This window comes from Marmota marmota, unplaced genomic scaffold, assembly GCF_001458135.2.
Source record: "Marmota marmota marmota unplaced genomic scaffold, marMar, whole genome shotgun sequence".
NCBI lineage: Eukaryota > Metazoa > Chordata > Mammalia > Rodentia > Sciuridae > Marmota > Marmota marmota.
In genome coordinates, this window is record NW_026000196.1 from 3,607,283 (window position 1) to 3,626,920 (window position 19,638).

Genomic DNA, 19,638 nt, shown 5'->3' on the forward strand with positions numbered 1-19,638 from the left:
GCAGATGAGGTAGAGAGGGAAGATGGGAGAGGAGGGGAGGGGGGATAGTAGGGGATAGGAAAGGTAGCAGAATACATCAGTCACTAATATGCCATTATGTAAAAACGTGAGCGTGTAACTGATGTGATTCTGCAATTTGTATTTGGGGTAAAAATGGGAGTTCATAACCCAATTGAGTCAAATGTATGAAAGATGATATATCATGAGCTTTGTAATGTTTTGAACAACCAATTAAAAACAAAAACAAAAACAAAAACAAAAAAGAACTCAAAAAGCTAAACATAAAAAAAAAAAAACCCCAAAACAAATAACCCAATCAATAAATGGGCCAAAGACCTGAACAGACACTTCTCAGAAGAGGATATACAATTAACCAACAAATATATGAAAAAATGTTCATCATCTCTAGCAATTAGAGAAATTCAAATCAAAACTACTCTAAGATTTTTCATCTCACTCCAGTCAGAATGGCAGCTATTATGAAGACAAACAACAATAAGTGTTGATGAGGATGTGGGGAAAAAGGCACACTCATACATTGCTGGTAGGACTGCAAATTGGTACAGCCAATATGGAAAGCAGTATGGAGATTCCTTGGAAAACTGGAAATGGAACCACCATTTGACCCAGCTATCCCTCTCCCCAGTCTATACTCAAAGGACTTAAAAACAGCATACTACAGGGACACAGCCACATCAATGTTTATAGCAGCACAATTCACAATAGCTAAACTGTGGAACCAACCTAGATGCCTTTCAGTAGATGAATGGATAAAAAAATGTGGCTTATATCCACAATGAAATATTACTCAGCAATAAAAGAGAATAAAATCATGGCATTTGCAGGTAAATGGATGGCATTGGAGAAGATAATGCTAAGTGAAGTTAGCCAGTCCCAAAAAAACAAATGCTGAAATGTTTTCTCTGATATAAGGAGGCTGATTCATAGTGGGGTAGGGAGGGGGAGCATGGAGGAATAGACGAACTCTAGATTGGAAGAGGGATGGGAGGGGAAGGGAGGGGGCAGGGGATTAGCAAGGATAGTGGAATGTGATAGACATCGTTATTCAAAGTACATGTATGAAGACATGAATTTATGTGAGCATACTTTATATAGAAACAGAGATGTGAAAAATTGTGCTGTATATGTGTAATAAGAATTGTAATGCATTCTGCTGTAATTTTTTTAAAAAATCAATTAAAAATTTTATATATATATATATTTTATTCAGGATCTTCTTCTCTAGTCCTTTCTGAATAATCATGCAGCTGACAGACCCCAAGCCAAGGTATAACAGGCTGTACCAGCCAAAACTCCATGGTCCCCAAAGGAGCAGGATGAATAGCCAATAATGTGAGTTAGGTGACAGAGTTCTTTCTAAGTTTTCTGGTTGCCAATGGAAACAAAAAATTTCCTTAGCATAAACCATATTTACTTATAAACATATAAAAATACTTTTTATGGATATCATGTAAGCTTTAATTCCTACAAACAACAGTACTACCTTAGAATGCTGTCAAAAATATTTAGTTGAATAATGCACACAGGCTCTTAGCCATGTCTTCTTGCACCAGAAGCTTTCAGTAAGTAGCCTGCTGCAGATGCATGTGGTTCTGCACAGGCATCTGTCTCCAGGAGAACCCTCTGCAGCACAGCAGTAAAGGCCCATACCTCCCTTTTTTCCAGTACAAGCTAGTAACCAAGCTGGGCTTCTCTGGCTACTGATGCAGCCCTTCTTGGCACCCAGTGCCTTGAGAATTAAATCATCGTCACCCAGCTGTCCTACCACGGAGCCAGCACAGTGCTTGCACATGGTAAACAATCAAGGAACACTTGGGGCTTTATTTACTGAGAGGCTGAGGTCAACAACAGAATCCTGGCCACCAGGCTAAGGAATCTGAGCACTACATTGAGGGAGTGATGTGATGATTTAATAAGACTATTCATATGACAATAAAAGGTGGACTGAGTGGAGGTACAGAGTAGGAAAGGGGGAATTGCAAGAGAGAAAAGAGGAAGCATCACAGAAGTTAAGGAAGGTCAAAGTTTAAAACAGCCAAATGGCCCTGAATCTGCACACATTATTAGATAAAGGTAAATAAGCAGTCATTTATCCTGCATCTAGTATATACTAGAGGAAGAACAACAAAAGGGAAAAAATTAAGGATTTCTAGAAGAGAAGAAGGCCGAGGTGTCTGAGAGGAGAGGAGACTATGGGTCCTAGAACCCTGACAGAGCAGTCTTGGGGAAAAGTAAAAATGAGAAAAATCTATCAAGGATATAAATGGAGGATGCAAGGAAGCATGTGTGGGGGATAAAATCAAGGTGCCTTCTACTCCTTCCCCAGAGAGAGGCAGCTGGGAAAAAATGGGCAGAGGGCTATGAGAAGAGTGGCTAGTGTCTACAAAGTTTTCTGCTTGAGCAGCTCCAGAATCTTCCCTCTGCCCGCAACAGTATCCAACTTAGAAAACCAACACCTAGAATCTGAAATTCCAGGGTCCACAGCCATGGCCATCTGACTACTTGCTGAAAGTCTCCATTCTGCCATGCTAGTTAATCCTCAGTGGACATCTCTGGAGGGATCACAGCACTGTGGCTCCCTGAGGTTGCTGACCTCCAAATGAGCCCTTCTCCTGGAGAGACTGAATTAGAAAACTGTCTATTCTTTTGCCTTTCACCTCAGGAACCTAAGAGGCCTGACCTGCTAGTGCTGCCAGAAAACCAGCAGGTCACTGACAAAGGATAAAGAAAGGGATGCCTTTTCACTCTCCCCAAGAACTCTGAAATATACAATGCAAATGGAAGACTCCTTTTAGAACAAAGCAGTACAGGGGCAGTAATACGATAATCTTTCCTAGTCTTTGTTCACAATAAATTCAGAGGTTAGAAAACAGGTCTCCTGCTAGTCAAGTCTGAGGCCATCTATACCTGGTACCCAACAGTATGCATCCAGCAGACACCAGGTGCATCCTAGGGCTTACAGCCAATCCCCCAACATCCCTCCCTATCTCCACCTGCCCTCCTCAGTGAAAGGGACACAGGTGCATGTGGTCATCCTGGTCTTATCTGCGAAAAAACCACTGGTCGACCCAAAATTCCAGAATTGGGACAGCCACTGTAGAGCCCCTTTCACAGCTACTGTGGTCTGGGAGGACTGGTGCTCTGTGGCTTCTTTCTGAAGACATCTTTCTCAGTCACAGTAGGAACCACTCTATCTGACCTGCGCAGTGCACCTTAGCATCTCATCATACATTTCAACCTTTGTTTCTCTCTTCCCAGAAGACCCTCCACTCCTTCTAGTAAGAAAACTAACCTAGACAGAAAAGTTGAAGGCAAACAGGACTCACACAGCATCTGCTTTTGACACTATCCTGACAGTGCCCCATTGGCCCTTCCTTGTTCTCAGGTCAAGGCAACCTTGTGGGCTCAGACACAAGGGAAAGCCAAAGGAAAGAGGCCCAGGCCAAGGGCGGTAAGTTTGGCATGACACCTGCCATACTAGGCTACAAGGTTGTGCTGTGGAGCATGTACTGGCTAATGGCAACGGGGAGAGGGCATCACTTCTCCTGGCACCTCCACAGGTCACTCATTTTGCAAATGTTTCAAATAATCAGATTAATAGTCCCTACCCAACATTTAAAAGTGAAGAAAAGTCCAGCAGAAAGACTGAAAGCGACTGTGAGCAGCAGCAAACTCTTCTTCTCATTTCACCTTAAAGCCTCATGACAGTGAGGCACATCAGAGAAAGAAACATCTTTCAGACAGACTCTGCCCTTCTTCTGTCTATTATGTGATCACTCACAGTATTATGTAATGATTCCTTCTATTTCCAACTCTGGAAAATGAGCCCTCTAAAGAAAGAATTCTCGTTGTATTATTCTTTTTACACTAGGATCTAACATAATACCTGACATACAGCAGGCATTTAAAAAATTCTGAATGAGTGACTGAGGCTGGAGAACTGCTGGGCTCAGATATGCTCTGAGAAAGTGCTGTTTTCACTGGCACCTCTAACCCAGAACAATGTGACAACATCTACCATTAGAAAACCAATTATCAGGGGCTGGGGTTGTGGCTCTGCAGTAGAGTGCTTGCCTAGCACATGTGAGGCCCTGGGTTCAATCCTCAGCACCACATAAAAATAAATAAATAAAGGTATTGTGTCCAACTACAATTAAAATAAATATTTTTTAAAAATAAAACCAATTATTAGAAAGATCAATTATTCACCTATCACAAAGGTGAGAACAATGATTTTAAGGGTTAATTCAAGTTATTCTGCTTATAGTCCAATCATAACAAATACTTTCTTGACCTTGGATCCTCAGCTGCAAAATGGGAATAACAGGGACAACACTATCTATACTTCCTGGGACTACTCTTCCGAAAGACTGAGTACCTGGCACATGCAGTATTCAGGGAACATGCATACTCCTTCCCTCTTTATTACATGAAAGTGATAAAGGTACTGATTCCTACTTACCTTGCCTATCCTGATGCATGAATTTATAGTATCAAGCAATTCAGCTTTTTTTTCATTTATAGGCACTTCTGCTAACTCCTTCCCTATTAATTCACCTGACTGATAGCCCATTGTTGTTTCAAATGCAGGATTTGCATACTGGGGAGAGACAAAAGAAAAAAAAACATCAAGTGAATTAAAAAAACATTTTGAAAAGAGGACAATCTAGGTCTTTTATCTGGGCATCCTGTTTTTTCCCCAGAAACGTCAGGAGCTAGGACCTCACCATGGTGGTTCTAGAGCCACAAGAGTACAACCCCAGAAGAATTCTGGAGCCCTGAGAAAAGTGATATCTGGCTGGGCTTGTACATGTCAGCAAGGACCATGGAAGGCAGCTGCTCTGGGACAGTCCAGGGGCTGCCAAGATGGTGCCCTGTGGAATAAAACACCAGGCTGGGACGTGTAGCATTAGGCTCCACTCTCCTCCACACACTGCTGGGCTTCTGCAAGTTACTTCACACAGCTGAATCTCTAGTTCCTCCTCTGGATAACAGGAAGGAAATCCTGATCTTGCTTCTCTCATATAATTCAAATAAATAATGTGTGTAGAAAGCAGGCCATGAACTAGGAAGGGTTTACAAATACAATGCTTTATAGTTTAAGTTTCAAAAACAACTACAAGATGAGGAAAAATACTTAGCAAAGCTGTGATGTGTTGATAATGATGATAAAGACAGTAACGGATACTGTTTATCAAGATGTTTTCCTTGTTGGACACAACAATAAACACTTCATACACATTAACTCATTTAGTTCTCAAAACCACCTTCCCAAATGTAGGTGACTATTATTATTTATATTATCCTCTGCACAGAGAAGGCAGATTCAGCCAGATTAAGGGTCTTGTCCCAGGTTGCTTGCTCAGTTGAGGTGGATGGGAACTAAAGCCTGGGCCCCCAACCACTGGCCTACCTCATCCCTCGGGATACCAAATCCCAAAAGTCAGCACCAGCAAGAGAGTCACAAATTAGATTAAAGTGAGAGACTAGGGTGTGCCCAGATGTAAAATCAAAATGGGGCAGATTCTCATACTAAATGAATGTTTCTTTGCCATAACTATCCTTTTTGCTGTTATCCAAAGTATGAGCTATGCTATCTTAAGTGACAAATAAACCCACTGTGCTATTAGGGTCTTCATTCTGTAATTACTAGGTCTCTTGTTTGTGACATTTTTAGTTATTGCTAGTAAGCTTCTGTAAGTATGAACTATCTTCAAAACCAGTGAAAGGTGTAAGCACAGTGAGGAAGGCTTCCAGGCCTATGGTCAGAGCACTGCCCCTATTGCAGTAGCCCTGCCCACCCAAGTAACAATCCTCTTGAATAAAAGCCTCTCCTTGCCAGGCACGGTTGCACATGCCTGTAATTTTAGGAACTCAGGAAGCTGGTGAGGGAGACCGCAAGTTCAAAGCCAGCCTCAGCAACTGAGTGATAACCTGTCTTAAGATTAAAAAAAAGTAAAAAGGGCTAGGGATGTGGCTTAATGGAGAGCGTCCCTGGTTCCATCCCCAGTACTTCTAAATAAAATTAAATTAAATTAAAATCCTCTCCTTACTAAACATACACAGAGTGTCTCTCTTTCTCTCTCTCTCTCTCTCAGTCCCCTCCCCCATCCCCTCTTTCCAGTGAGAAATAATGAATGTAACTGTGGTATTCCTACAGATATTTTCTAGAACCATAAGTAATTATTAATATATTTTAATTAATATATTTTCTTATCTAGAAAGCTTATTTTAAATATTCATTTTGTTCTATAATCCCTTAAGGAAAATCTGGTCTCTTAAACTCCAAAAAGAAAAAAACAACCAAATTGGAGAGGTTCAATACTAATAATGAGAACAAGCAAAACAATAAATCCAAAGGACAAATCTCCCAAATAACAAACCTGTATAATGTGGTCTTCACTTGTAATTTCAATTGCTTCTTGACTTTTCTCTAATGCAGTGAATATTGAGTTACAAGCCCTTTATGGATAGAAACAAAATAACTGATTAATATAAATACTACCAAATCAAATACAATCTTGGAGTATTATATTAGCTTATTTAAGTTGTGTTTTTGTCTGATGTATGAAGTTAATGTGTGCTCATTCAAGAAAAGGGAAGGTAAATAATAAAAGTATGAAGACGACACCCAGTGCTGCCCCAGCACTTCGGATCACCACTGCAGATGCTGTTGTCTTTCTTTCCCTTGTGAAGGGGCAGGGGGCCTAGATGGTCACACACCAGGGTCAGATCACAGCTCTCACAGCTGTAGGACCGAACCCCACAGAGTGTCTCTTCTCAGTATCAAGAGTCCTCGTCAGGAGAACTGAGCAAAAAGTGCCACAGTCTGTCAGAGAAGAGACAATAAAACATTTGTAGCTATTATAGAATTATTTTAAATTATTTTTCACAAAATTGGGGACATCTGGAACAACTAGCTTTGTTCCCTGATTTCTTCACTTTGGTTTATACTGAGAGCATTTTCTAATATCCAAGTAACAAATGTTTACTGATAAAAAATTTAAAATACAGATAAAAACAAATAAGATAGCGTATCACTCCACTAGAATAATCAAAAAGGTAATAGTAAGTGCTGTAAGGAATCCTCATACACTGCTGGTGGGCATATAAAATGGTACAGTCTCATTTTGGGAAACATCTAGAAGTTATTCAAATAGCTAAACAAGGAACTATCATATGATTCAGCTATTCCACTCATAGATATATAACCAACAGAAATGAAAATATGCTTTACAAAAGTAAACACATATTTTCAGGGAAGTATTATTCATAATAGTCAAGAAGTATAAACAGTATAAACAGCCCATCACTGAAGAATGAATAAACAAAATGTGGTATATCCATTAATGGAATATTATGCAGACACAAAAAGAACTGAAGTCTTGATATAGACCATGACATGAATGAACCTTAAAAAAAATCAGTGTTAGTGAAAGAAGCCAGTCACAGAGGACCCACATACTATATGATTCCATTTAATATGAAATGTCCAGAATAGGCAAATCTACAAATACAAAGTAGATATGGGGTTGAGGTTAATGAAAATGTTCTAAAATCGTGGTGATAGGTATACAATTGTCTGAATACAATAAAAGCCATTAAATTATGCACTTAAAATAGGTGTACTGTATGGTATATAAATTATCTTAAAGTTGTTTATAAACAAAAGAAATCAAAACATCTGAAATCAATACCCAGACAATATCTTTTCAATCAATAATTACAGTTATTTGAGGGGGGTAGGTGGAGAACCAGGGCTCACACAAATTAGGCAAGTGCTCTACCACTGAGCTACATCCCCAGCCCTTCTTATTTTGAAACAAGATCACACTAAGTTGCAGAAGCTAGCCTCAAACTTGTGATCCCCCTGCCCTGGCATTTTGAGTCACTGGGATTATAGGTGTGTGCCATTATCACTTTAAATAACCATAGAATATTCTATTGTAAAGTCATAGCATAAACAGCTGGAGATGTGGCTCAGTGGCAGAGTGCTTGCCTAACGTGTGAGGCACTGGGTTCAATTCTCAGCACTGTATATAAATAAGCAAAATAAAGATCCACTGACAACTAAAAAAAGCCATACCATAAGTAGTTCAACAAATCCCCTATGATCAGACATGTATGCTGCATCTGGATTTTTTTCTATATAAGAAATCTCCCAAATTAGGAGGCTCTCTTGCCTCAGATTGAGAGGGTTAGTTGCTCATAAAGTACCGAGACATTAAGAAATAAATTATAAACTTTAAGTTAAACAACAGATAGGCACAGTGGTACCTACCTGTAATCCCAGTTACTTAGAAGGCTGAGGTAGGAGGACCCCAAATTTGAGGCCAGCTTGGGCAACTTAGCAAGACCCTGTCTCAAAATAAAATAAAAATGGCTGGGGATGTACTTCAGTGGTAGCTAGTGGCAGAACCTAGGTTCAAACCCTCGTACTCAAAAACAAACAAACAAACAAACAAACAAAAACCAAAGCTTTTACATTATTTTTTTGTATTATAAACTCTCTTTTTTGGGGGGGCCAGGTACCAGGAATTGAACTCAGGGGCACTTGACCACTGAGCCACATCCCCAGCCCTATTTTGTATTTTATTTAGAGACAGGGTCTCACTGAGTTGTTTAGTGCCTTGCCATTGTTGAGGCTAGCTTTGAACTCATGATCCTCCTATCTCAGCCTCCCCAGCAGCTGGGACTATAGGCGTGCGCCACCACCCAGCTGTATTACTAAACTCTGTTGTTAAATAAAATTAAACAGCTCAGCCAGTAAAAATTAGTTTTTGGAAATGTAAAAATCAAGAGACAGTATGTGAATTATACCTCAAAAAACTTAAAAACAGGGGCTGGGGATGTGGCTCAAGCAGTAACGCACTTGCCTGGCAAGCGCAGGGCGCGGGGTTCGATCCTCAGCACCACATAAAATAAAATAAAGATGTTGTGTCCACCGAAAAATAAATATTTAAAAAAAAATTCTCGTTGTGTCCGCCAAAAACTAAAAGAAATAAATAATAAAATTCTCTCTCTCTTTAAAAAAGAAAGACTGCTTGTCTTAAAAAAAAAAATTCTCTCTCTCTCTAAAAAAAAAAAAAAAAAAACTTAAAAAACAAGCTGAGCCTGGTGTACAAACCTGTAATGCCAGTGGTTTGGGAGGCTGAGGCAGGAGGATCACTAGTTCAAAGCCAGTCTCAGCAATTTAGCAAGGCCCTAAGTAACTTAGAGAGACCCTGCTCTAAATAAAATATTAAAAGGGTCTGGGGGCATTGGGGATATACCTCAGTTGGCAGAGTGCTTGCCTCGTATGCACAAGGCCCCAGCACCACAAAAAAGTGGGAGGAGGTGGCTCAGTGGTTAAGCACCTCTGGGTTCAATCTCCAGTACTAATAAACAAACAAACAATGAGAAGTTAGTTCTCATCTCTGATACAGCAATTGTAAGAGGGGATAGATCTGTGAGAAGTCCTACATGGTTTTATCATTCTTTTCTAACTTTTGCAGATCTGGTAAATTTTTAAAATGTTATATAATTTTCATTTGCTTTCTTTTATTAATAGTGTGGCTGAACATCTTTCCATGTTTATCATCTGCTTATGCGTGTTTAAAATTTTTTTTTCTACTGGAGTGTTTCAATTTTTAAATTTATTCATCAAAGCTGCTTATTTAAGACACTGGCCTAGTACCTGTCCTATATGAAAACAGTCATCACAGTGCCATTCACTGAAAAGTCCACCCTTTCCCATGTTGACTTGCAATGTTAATCATATACTAAATATACTCAAGTCTATTTCTAGACATTATATTCTAGTTTATTAATCTAGCATTAATACAAAGTTGCTTGTTATAGCTTTCTGGTGACTGGGAGAACAAGTTCCTACTTCTCCCAAGTCCCTAACTCATATTTCCATTTCCCTTCCTATTTGTCTCTTTCCCTTTTTAATGGACATCTCCATTTGGTTGTCACCTGGAGAGGGCATAATGGGAGATGTGAACAGTGATGTAAATGTTAGACAACTGTGGAGAGTGTTGGAAATGCATTTTGGAATCTGGAGTTTATTTTGAAGGCAGTGGAGAATTGCAGGATAGAAATAGATGGAGTTATGTGTTACTTGAATTTGAAGAATGAACAAGAGGGAGTCAAGGCTAGATATAAGGAGATAGACTGATGGATTCAATAATCCAAGTTAAAAAAAAAAAAAACAGTAACCATAATGACAAGATGAAGTTAAGTAGACAAAACCCAGAGATACTCAGAGGTAAGATCAATAGGACGTGGTAAGGGATAGGCCTTAGGCATGGATGAAGGAGATACAGGGGTTTCAATATATGTCCATAGGTTGGTGAGGTGTGTTAACTAAGCTATTTAGAAAGGTTTGAGGTTAGTTAGATTTAGAAATGGGAAAAGACAACTGCAGAAAATGTGAACTATCTTTGCCATTTGCTACTTATAAAAATCTGATATGTGAGTTAGTGCATTTCCTTAGATTTCATTTTCTGCACCTTGATTGGATAAAATAAGGTCCAACGTCTTTACTGCTCCAAAATTAATTCTGTTCTCTTCTAAGAGAGGGTGGTAGCATAATGTGTGGCAGCATGCCCTGTTAGGCTGCGGATAGCTCAACAGGGAGAAGGCTCACAGGCCCAAGGGCATGGGGCTACCCCAAGTTTCTTTGAAAAGTCTGGCAACTAAAGGGGCTCTTCTAGCTAGGCACAGTGGTACACTCTGTAATCCCAGAGACCTTGGGAGTCTGAGGTAGGAGCATCACAAGTTCAAACCTCAGCAATTTAGTAAGGGCCTAAGCAACTTAGTGATACCCTGTCTCAAAAAATTAAAAAGGGCTGGGGATGCAACTCAGTGGTATAGCACCCCTGGGTTCAATCCCCAGTACCAAAAGGTAAATAAAAGGGTCCTTCTGTACGTCAAACCAGCCTCTACACAACTTCTGCTCAGCAGCACTTCTCCACTACCTTACGCCCTGCCTGCTAGCCATTCACTTCACTTGATCTATGAAGTACTTTTTTTCCCTGTATGTAGAGCCCTGCACTGGTTCTTACTAATCTTAATACTCTAATTCTGATCCTTGTTTTCTCTGCCTGGGGCATAAACAAACAGAATGATCCAATTCTCCTTGATCCCTGGTAAAGGAAAAGTTAAAACAGTAGGACACCCAAGTAATAAACTTAGAATGACAGAAATCTGCTGACTTTATGTCAAGCTGACATAATTTTACTAATTTTTCTGCTTTCCTTGCTCTACAAAGAGCTAAGCTTGAACTCATTTCACTTATTAAAAACAACAACAACAACAACAAAACAAAAACCTGTTTATCAAGAGCAAATTATGTCTATTAAAGAAAAGTTAAAAATGTCACTACCAGAGATAACATTATTAACAGGTTGGATATATGTAAAATACATGTTTTTCTTCAAACACAAAGCAGAACATTCAGCATGTGCAGTTTTGAATTCTACCTTTCCTCATTTTCTATTACTTTAGGGCCCCATATTTAAATGTGAGTCTCCATTCACTAACATGACCCTTTACTAAATATCCAAGCAGATACCAGAAAGCCTGGATAAGCAGTCACCACTGGATCACCCCATCTGGTCTTAGCAGGTCAGTTATAACCAAAAGGTCCCCACTTGTAGCATCATCCTGCGTGGCCTGGAGGGCTTTCCAGAAGTGATAGAATTACCTGAGTTTCAGTTGTGATCGCACCTCTCCAAATTCCAGCTGGAGCAGTTCATTGTAACAGGCCATGATACTGGGGTTTTCTATATACCTCTATAAACAGAAAGGGGAATTTTGTGGATAAAGAAAGAAGCACTTTAAAACAATTATGTATGCCAATAAAAAGTAATTCTTCTAAACAAATTTCTCAATTTGGCAACTAAAATCTAAATAATACTTTCAGTCATTAATGGTGAAAAGGAGGTGAGAGATGAAATTTGTTGAAATCAAATTAGCTTTTTAAAAAATAAGGTTTTCTTTGAGGGCCTTAAGAGCACTTTGGTTGTAGCATGTCACTGACAAAGCAGAGGCTAGAATATATTGAGGAGGAAATTTGTTAACAATATCATAGTTATGTTAGGTTTTCAGAGTAAATTCAGGAACAATATTTTGTCCTCTAGTCAGACAAGCTCATGGTGAGAAAAAGCATGCTACAGTTCACAGAGGAAACTCCTCCTCAGGCAATACTTTCCTCCATGACTCTCCAAAGTGGCTGGTGATGACTATCCCCCACAGCAGGAGCCAGGGATTTGCCCAGTGTCTCTTACTGATGTGGACAGTAGCTTGTATAATAACCTCTACATGCTGGAAACATCCCAAGGCAAAGCACATAATTTTAAGAAGCTGGACCAAGTCCACCATCAAATGATGTGGTTCATGAGAATATCTTAGACATCATTGTATTGTCATGTTATCCCTTAATATCCACAAGGAATTAGTTCCAAGACATGCCCCCCCACTACTCCAGGATTCCAGAATCCATACATACTCAAATTCCTTATTTAAAAATGGCACAGTATTTACATATAACCTACACCATTCTCCTGTTACTTTAAATCATCTCTAAAATACTTATAATCCCTAATGCAATGTAAATTCTATATAGACAGTTGTTTTGCTGTATTGTTTAGATTTAGTGATGGAAAAGTCTATGTGCTCTGTACAGAAAAAATATTTTCCCCATATATTTTCAATCTGCAAATGGTGAAATCTGCTAATGCAGATAAGGGACTCATGGATAGTGAAGGCCAACTGTTGTTTTATGCAGATGTTAAAATATTTATGAACATTTATTACCTCCTATTTCTGTAAGGGATTCTTCACTTTTACCCACACAATAAATGAACAATATCTGAGGAGGAAGCGAGGCCTAGCAAGTGAAGCTCCACAAGCCGCTATCACCAGCCCCAGCCAGATCAATCTGGGCATATGGTTCCTCAAGGAGTTCCCTCTATTGCCCTAATGAAGGCAGTTGTCCTGTTCAACAGCAATCAGGGTCTTGACTGGGTATCAAGCAACTTAAATATTCAGCCAGTTCATGCCTTAAAAAGCTATGTGATCCTAAATTAAGCACTTAGTCTTCCTAAACATGCTTCCTCATCTGTAATAAAACAAGTAAGTAATACTGTTGTTGTGACCACAATGAGAAAAAAACGCTGCCACCTATAAACCGCTGCATGAATGTACAGAATAGTGAGTGCAACCCCCAGGAGGAACATCGAAGACTGCTGGCCAGAGGCATGCTGGTTCCCAAGCCTGTAGGCCAAAACAGTCCTCCTCACCCAAGAGATCTAGCGGAGATGACATGACACACCTTCCAGCTTCCAGAGAGTGCTGGACCTGCTGCCCATGTCAGGACTCCATGGGAACATCCAAGAATGCTGCCTGTCCACACAGGCACTCAATGCTGACAGGGAGGAGGAATCTCTGAGCACAAGGCTTGAACTGCTTAAGCAGACAAGGGATGGTGGTGAGCCCTTGGGATAGTTGGGGCACATGCATTTATCCACTTCAACAAAGGCCCTCCCATGCAACCAGATGTTTCACTGGATATGAATATTAAATATCCAAACTTTTTTACCCAAAAGGCAAAAGTCAAAGTTTTAAAACCTGACATCTTGCTCCTTCTGTCTATACTTCCTTTTTATTACCTTTGCCTTTGTTCTGTGTATCTAAATAACTCATCTTTACTGCCCTTCTCCAAGTTCCAATTCTGTCCCAAGGACCCCACAGGACAAAGCAGGTGAAGAAGGTGCAGGGATCCCTCAGGAAGCGGGCTGCTATTCCCTCAACTTAAAGAGCAGCCAATTTCCTCTCCCCAGTTCCATCCCAGGAGAGATCTGGGGCTATAAATTCTGCAGGCTTCTTAATATGATTGGACCTCACTTTCTCAAAGCAGACCACACAGCTGCTGGACCTAAGCCCCACCTTGGTAGGCCTCTCCAAGTCTCTCTCAACACTTGGCTGTATGTTAAAATAACCCACAATTTGAAAAACAATATAGCATGCAATCTCCTCCCCAGACTCTCCAGAGACACTCTTCAGGGACTTCTAATCAGCAATGAGAGGTACCAAATCCCAACCCTAGAGATTTTAGTCAGCAAATGCTCAATCACCAAGTCCATACGAGGGCAGAAAGACATCCTCCATTTACTTTCCCATCCTAAGCCATGGCTAATGCACAAAACACCAAACACCAAACATCAAAGCTCATGGTGGTGTTGGTTTTCAGTTCAAGCTTCAGCACCACTGCCTCTAGGGCAGGAGACCTGGGAGAATCCCTTTCCCATTCTCTAGCTGTTCTCTGCATCCTATACACCCTTTTGTCACAAGAAGATTAGGGACTCTGGATGAGAAGATTAGTTAGTACTCATGGTCTCTGAGGAATGGCCACCCACCTGGATTCCTCATCTATAAAACTGTGGGCCTGACATTATCTACTGGTCTCCCTAGTCAGGGAGATTTTGTGCTTTTGCATGGAATGGTCTCATGAGTGCATTCACCTAAAAGTGGTACAGATAAAGGCTTCAGGGAACACCCTGGCTAGTGGTACACAGGCAAGGGGACAGGAAGAGAGTGTATGTGTGAGTTACTCATGAATTTTCAAGCTTGCTCCATTGCAACTCAATTTACTGAGAAATACAAGGACCATGGTTGACAGGACCTTCTATTGGGATGCTCCTTCCCATTCACCTAGCTGTGCCGATGGACTTTCTATACAGAATTTTGAACACAGACTTTTGAACGCAGAAATTTCCAGCTCTGCATCTATATATTTTCAAAGAGACCTCATATAATACAAGGTTTAGTGGTCTCAGAAGGCTGCAGGTGAGCACATTAATAGCAAGGCAGTGGGAATAATCTATCTCCTTAAGTTTCATTAGAAAATGGATGATTTTAAGGGCCTTGGCAATAGCCAAGTTTGCAGCCTCAGGGTAATATAAAAAGATCTTCAAATTTACCTGGGAAAGCTTTTTATTTTTCTTCGTGTGAATGATTTTCTAAGAAAATCATTTCTACTCAACCAAACAATGCTCCGGCCATCCACAGCAGCTTCTCTCCAAATGTCAGCGCCAGCCCCAGTCAAAAAAGCTTGAAATCTACCAGGCTGAAGGACTTGGTGCTGTGCCCTGGTCTCCCACATTTTCCCTGAGCATTCTCAGGAACCTGGCAACAGATGTCACCACAATCCTTAGAACACATGCGTCACATGGTTGTACTATGGCTAATACTTGTTGCATGAAGGAACGAATAGGAATGAAAAGAGTCTTCCTAGAGAAGAAGGAAAATGGATCAACAATCCAGAAAGAAAAGTCGTTGGGGCACAAGTAAAAGGAATAAACAGCAGAGCCATCCTCTGTGACCTGGGATGTCACAATACAGTCCGTCCTCTATATCCATGGGTTCTTCGTCTACAGGTTTAACCAACTATCAATCAAAAATATTTGAGAGGGCTGGGGTTGGGGCTCAGTGGTGGAGCACTTGTCTAGCATGTGTGAGGCACTGGGTTCAATTCTCAGCACCACATATAAATAAGTAACTCCCATTGACAACTAAATTTTTTTTTTTAATTTTGAGAAAAATCACACGTTTACAGACCTTTTTCCACATTATTGTTTCCTAAACAATACTGTGGACTGGCACAGTGGTACACACTTGTAATCTCAACAGCTTGGGAGGCTGAGGCAGGAGGATCCCAAGTCTGAGGCCAGCCTCAGCAACTTAGTGAGATCCTATATCCAAAAAAAAGGTTGTGGGGCTGGGGTTGAGGATGTAGCTCAGTGGTAGAGCACCCTGGGTTCAATCCCCAGTACTTTGTCCCTCAAGATACTGCATAACAACTATTCACATGGCATTTGTGTTGTATTAAGTATCAAAAGTAATCTCCAGATATTTTGAACTATATGGGAGGATGTGCAGGGGTTATATTAAAATATTGTAAAAGGAACTTAAGCATCTGAGGACTTTGACATTAATGGGGGTAGAAGGTCCTGGAATCAATCCCTTGAAGATACCAAGGAACAACTGTATTCCCACTTCTGTTTGATATAGGCCAAGTACCAGCCAAATACAATTATGAATGACCAACTTTTTTTTTTTTCTCAGTACTGGGGATTGGACCCAGTACCGTAGCTGTTAACTCCATACTAAGCTAAACCCCACTCTTTTTCACTTTAAAATTTTGAGATAGGGTCTCAGGGTCTCCCTAGGTCACCCAAGCTGGCCTTGAACTTGTTATCCTCCTGCCTCTGCCTTTGAGATGGCTGTGTTATAGGCAGCACCACCATGCTTGGCTAGTGACTGACCAACTTTTGACATGGAGCAATTATGTTAAACCCCAATATAATTCCCAGTCTCGTCACATTGGGGGTTGGGGACTTGGACTTGGTTTAGTGGTAGAGCAGGAATTTGGCATGCATGAGACCCCAAGTTCAATCCCCAGCATGTGTGCAGGACACACACACACACACACACACACACCCCAACACCAGTTAGTTTAGTAGAAACTACTAAGTCACCTGTGGCTTATTTACCTAATGTCCATTCTCTTTGCTGGGTGTTACCCAGGAGGGCAAGAGGGATGGTTGTTGAGGACCCAGGATGCTAACCACCCTTTTCCTGTATGATGGCTTTACTTTCTTTCTTTTTTTTAAGTTGTAGTTGGACACAGTATTTTATTTATTTATTTATTTACTTTATTTTATTTATTTATTTCTATGTGGTGCTGAGGATCGTACCAAGGGTCTCGCACATGCTAGCAAGCGCTCTACCACCGAGCCACAACCCTGGCCTTTAGCTTTAATTTTCCTTAGCTCCTTCTACTCATTTTCTTGGACCTCTTATCCTGTGTTCTGCCTCCTTGCAGACAAGATGGATATGTGAGCGCCAAGGATCTTTCGTTCCTGCCTGTTCTGTTTCATGGGAATTAGCATCACCAGCTCAGTGGAAGGAACCTGGGGTCTGAAATAGGAGGACAGATCTGGATTGGAATTATACAACACAACCAATCAGGCAGTGAAGACTTTCCTGCCTTGTCACCAAGCCTGGTAAACTAAGAAGAGCTTGAGTGTCCCTACCCCTATGGCTGTACTGTATGGAGCAGCTGAGGGTTTCTACAGGGGACACATGTAGGATCTGCCTGGCTTTAGGAAGTGAGAGGCCTGAATTCACACTTAATGGCTTCCAGTCCGCCTAAGTCCTACCTGAGAATCAGGTGTGGATTTACCAGTAGCCCCTCACCCGCCAACTCCCTGGGTTTGGAGAGAAGGCAGATCTATAACAGCAGCCAGAGGTGCCCCCTGAGCCTGGTGCTTGGTGCAAGGCTTCCCCTGGAGCTAGAGCTTCTGCATAAAGCAAACTGGGAGCCCCAAACCTGGGAAGATAGGATTTGTGGGAGCACATAAGAAAGAAACACACTGCTGTTGCTTTCAGCTACCAGGGAGTGGAAGGCCCTCCTGCAGAGGCCGAGGGGGCTCTGGGCTGTGCAGCAAGACACCCAATTATTCATCCTGCTCCTCTCCTCCTTCCTCCCTGAACCCCACCCTCCCCTTTTCAAAGGAACAACCATCTGGATTAACCTGTGGGATGCTGCATCCTGTCACCCACTTGGCCCAGAGAGGATGCCAGCTCCTTACAAATCCTCCAGTAGGATCAGTGCTTTAAAATCATACCACGTTGTCCAGCTGTCATTGACAGAGGAGGACAGAAACATTTGTCCAGGTGTCCCCTCGAGCTCTTTCTCACCCCCATAGCCATTTAAAGTGTCCCTCAAGGCTGCATTTAAAGTATCACCTTACTGGGCCTGGGAGGAGCTTGGTGGGAGCCCCATTCAAGCACCAGCACAATAACAACGAAAAAATAAAGAACCCCTCCACAACACCTTACTGTTTGGTGTTTGTTATTTACCAAAATTAAATAAAAGCCTATAAACCATTTAAAAAAAAACAAAAAGAAAATCATTTCTAAGGGATGAACTGAAGATCCACAGGAAATAGGTGGTCAACAACTCCCAACCTGGGACTCCTTGTTTAAAGGAGTCACCTTCGTGCTGGTGGACTAGGTTGTTCTCACACAATTTAATAAGGATTAATGGAGGTCAGGGGATGGGGCAGTGCTACATCAGGTTGCACGTTGTCAAAAAAAGGGGGGGGGGACAAAACAGCCACAAAACTATGCAATGATAATTTAATGTATAATTTTACATAAAATTGTGTATACACATACAATGTTCTGTGTTATCTGATATGATATTGTTATTTCTGTGTACTTTGGGTCTACTTTTACTTGCTACCTTGTTGATCTTTTTTTATTAAGTTCCTTTTATCACTTTATGTGTTGTATAATTGTTCTTTTTTAACCCAATCTAATAGCCCATCTTTAAAGGGAAATGCCAGTCCATAGTTTCTATCTCACTTTATGTTTAAAACCCACTGTACATTGTTGGGTTTTTTCCTCCTTGTGTTCGCCAGTTTGATCAAGTTGCTATAAATTTCATATTTCCTTTGGTTAATTTAAAAGATTTATTAAGCTTTTCTGTTCTATTAATGATTACCTTCATTTTCACTGACCTCAAATGCAGACAGATTTGTTGACTATTATTTGGAAACCTGGTATCCACTACTCCCAAAGCAAAGTATCTCCCACAGAATGATACTCTAGTCTGCATATTTCCCACAAAGATGAAAAATTCAGAATATTCCCATGGCCCATCCTCATTCCATAACTCCTAGATAAGGCTATAAGAATATATTTATTCTCACCTGCCCACAAACTTGCAAACACCTGGGGTTGGCTATCGCAGTCTAGGGTTTGCATATTAGGCTATTATTAAATTTTCTCTTTGAGTATGTTTCTTCTATCAGAGAGTATTATATATTCCAGACTACATTTATTCTTTGGGGACTTATTTTATACATAGACAGACATAAATTAAACAGACATATGTGTGTGTGTGTGTAGAGAGAGAGAGGGAGGGAGGGAGGGAAAGTCAGAGAGGGGAAGCAGGCACATGGCAGGGATTATTGCTCTCTACTACCTCTTGTCCTCTTCATTTTCCCTCATCTTGGTGTTTCTGTTCTAGTATTGTTACTTCATTTCTTGCACTGTTAGAATTCTTTACTCAATAATTTTCCTTTTCTCTCTATAACCTCTAATTGCATATTATTACTATTTTATGCATTAAATATGTGTTTATATTTACCCCCATATTCACCATTTTCTTTGCTCTTTGTTTCTTGCATTGCAGACCTTCCACCTGAGATTCACATTCTTTCTGGATGAAGCACATCCTTTAGAATTTCCTTATGAAAATTTGCTAATTACAAACTCTCTCAGTTTCCATGTCTCTGAATATCTTTCTTTCACCTTCATTTTAAAAAGATATTTATGGTGGTTATAAAATTCTAGATTGGTAGTTAATTTCTTTTATCATATTGACAATATTATTCCACTAAATTCTGCTTTCCACTTGCTGCTGAGAAATTAGCTGTTAGTCTCTTGTTCTTCTAAAGGTCATCTTTTTTCTCTGGTTGATTTTAAAATCTATTTTTCTCATTGGTTTTTTGCTGGGTTTTGTTGTTGTTGTTTGTTTGTTACAGTTTCACTATGACATGA

General features: G+C 40.5%; 1 protein-coding gene across 6 annotated transcripts in view; it reads right to left on the reverse strand.

The window, feature by feature from the left end:
• Positions 1-19,638, reverse strand: part of Pde8a (phosphodiesterase 8A) — a 157,522-nt gene that overhangs the window by 38,652 nt on the left and 99,232 nt on the right. For all 6 annotated transcript variants that reach the window (XR_007342819.1, XM_048790197.1, XM_015493022.1 and 3 more), the window contains 3 exons: positions 11,711-11,799; positions 6,405-6,483; positions 4,484-4,621 (listed from right to left, as the gene is read on the reverse strand). Coding sequence is in view for 5 of the 6 variants with exons in the window: in XM_015493022.1 (XP_015348508.1) it covers positions 4,484-4,621; positions 6,405-6,483; positions 11,711-11,799 (306 nt within the window). In the remaining variant the exon portion in view is untranslated. The remainder of the gene's footprint in view (positions 1-4,483; positions 4,622-6,404; positions 6,484-11,710; positions 11,800-19,638) is intronic.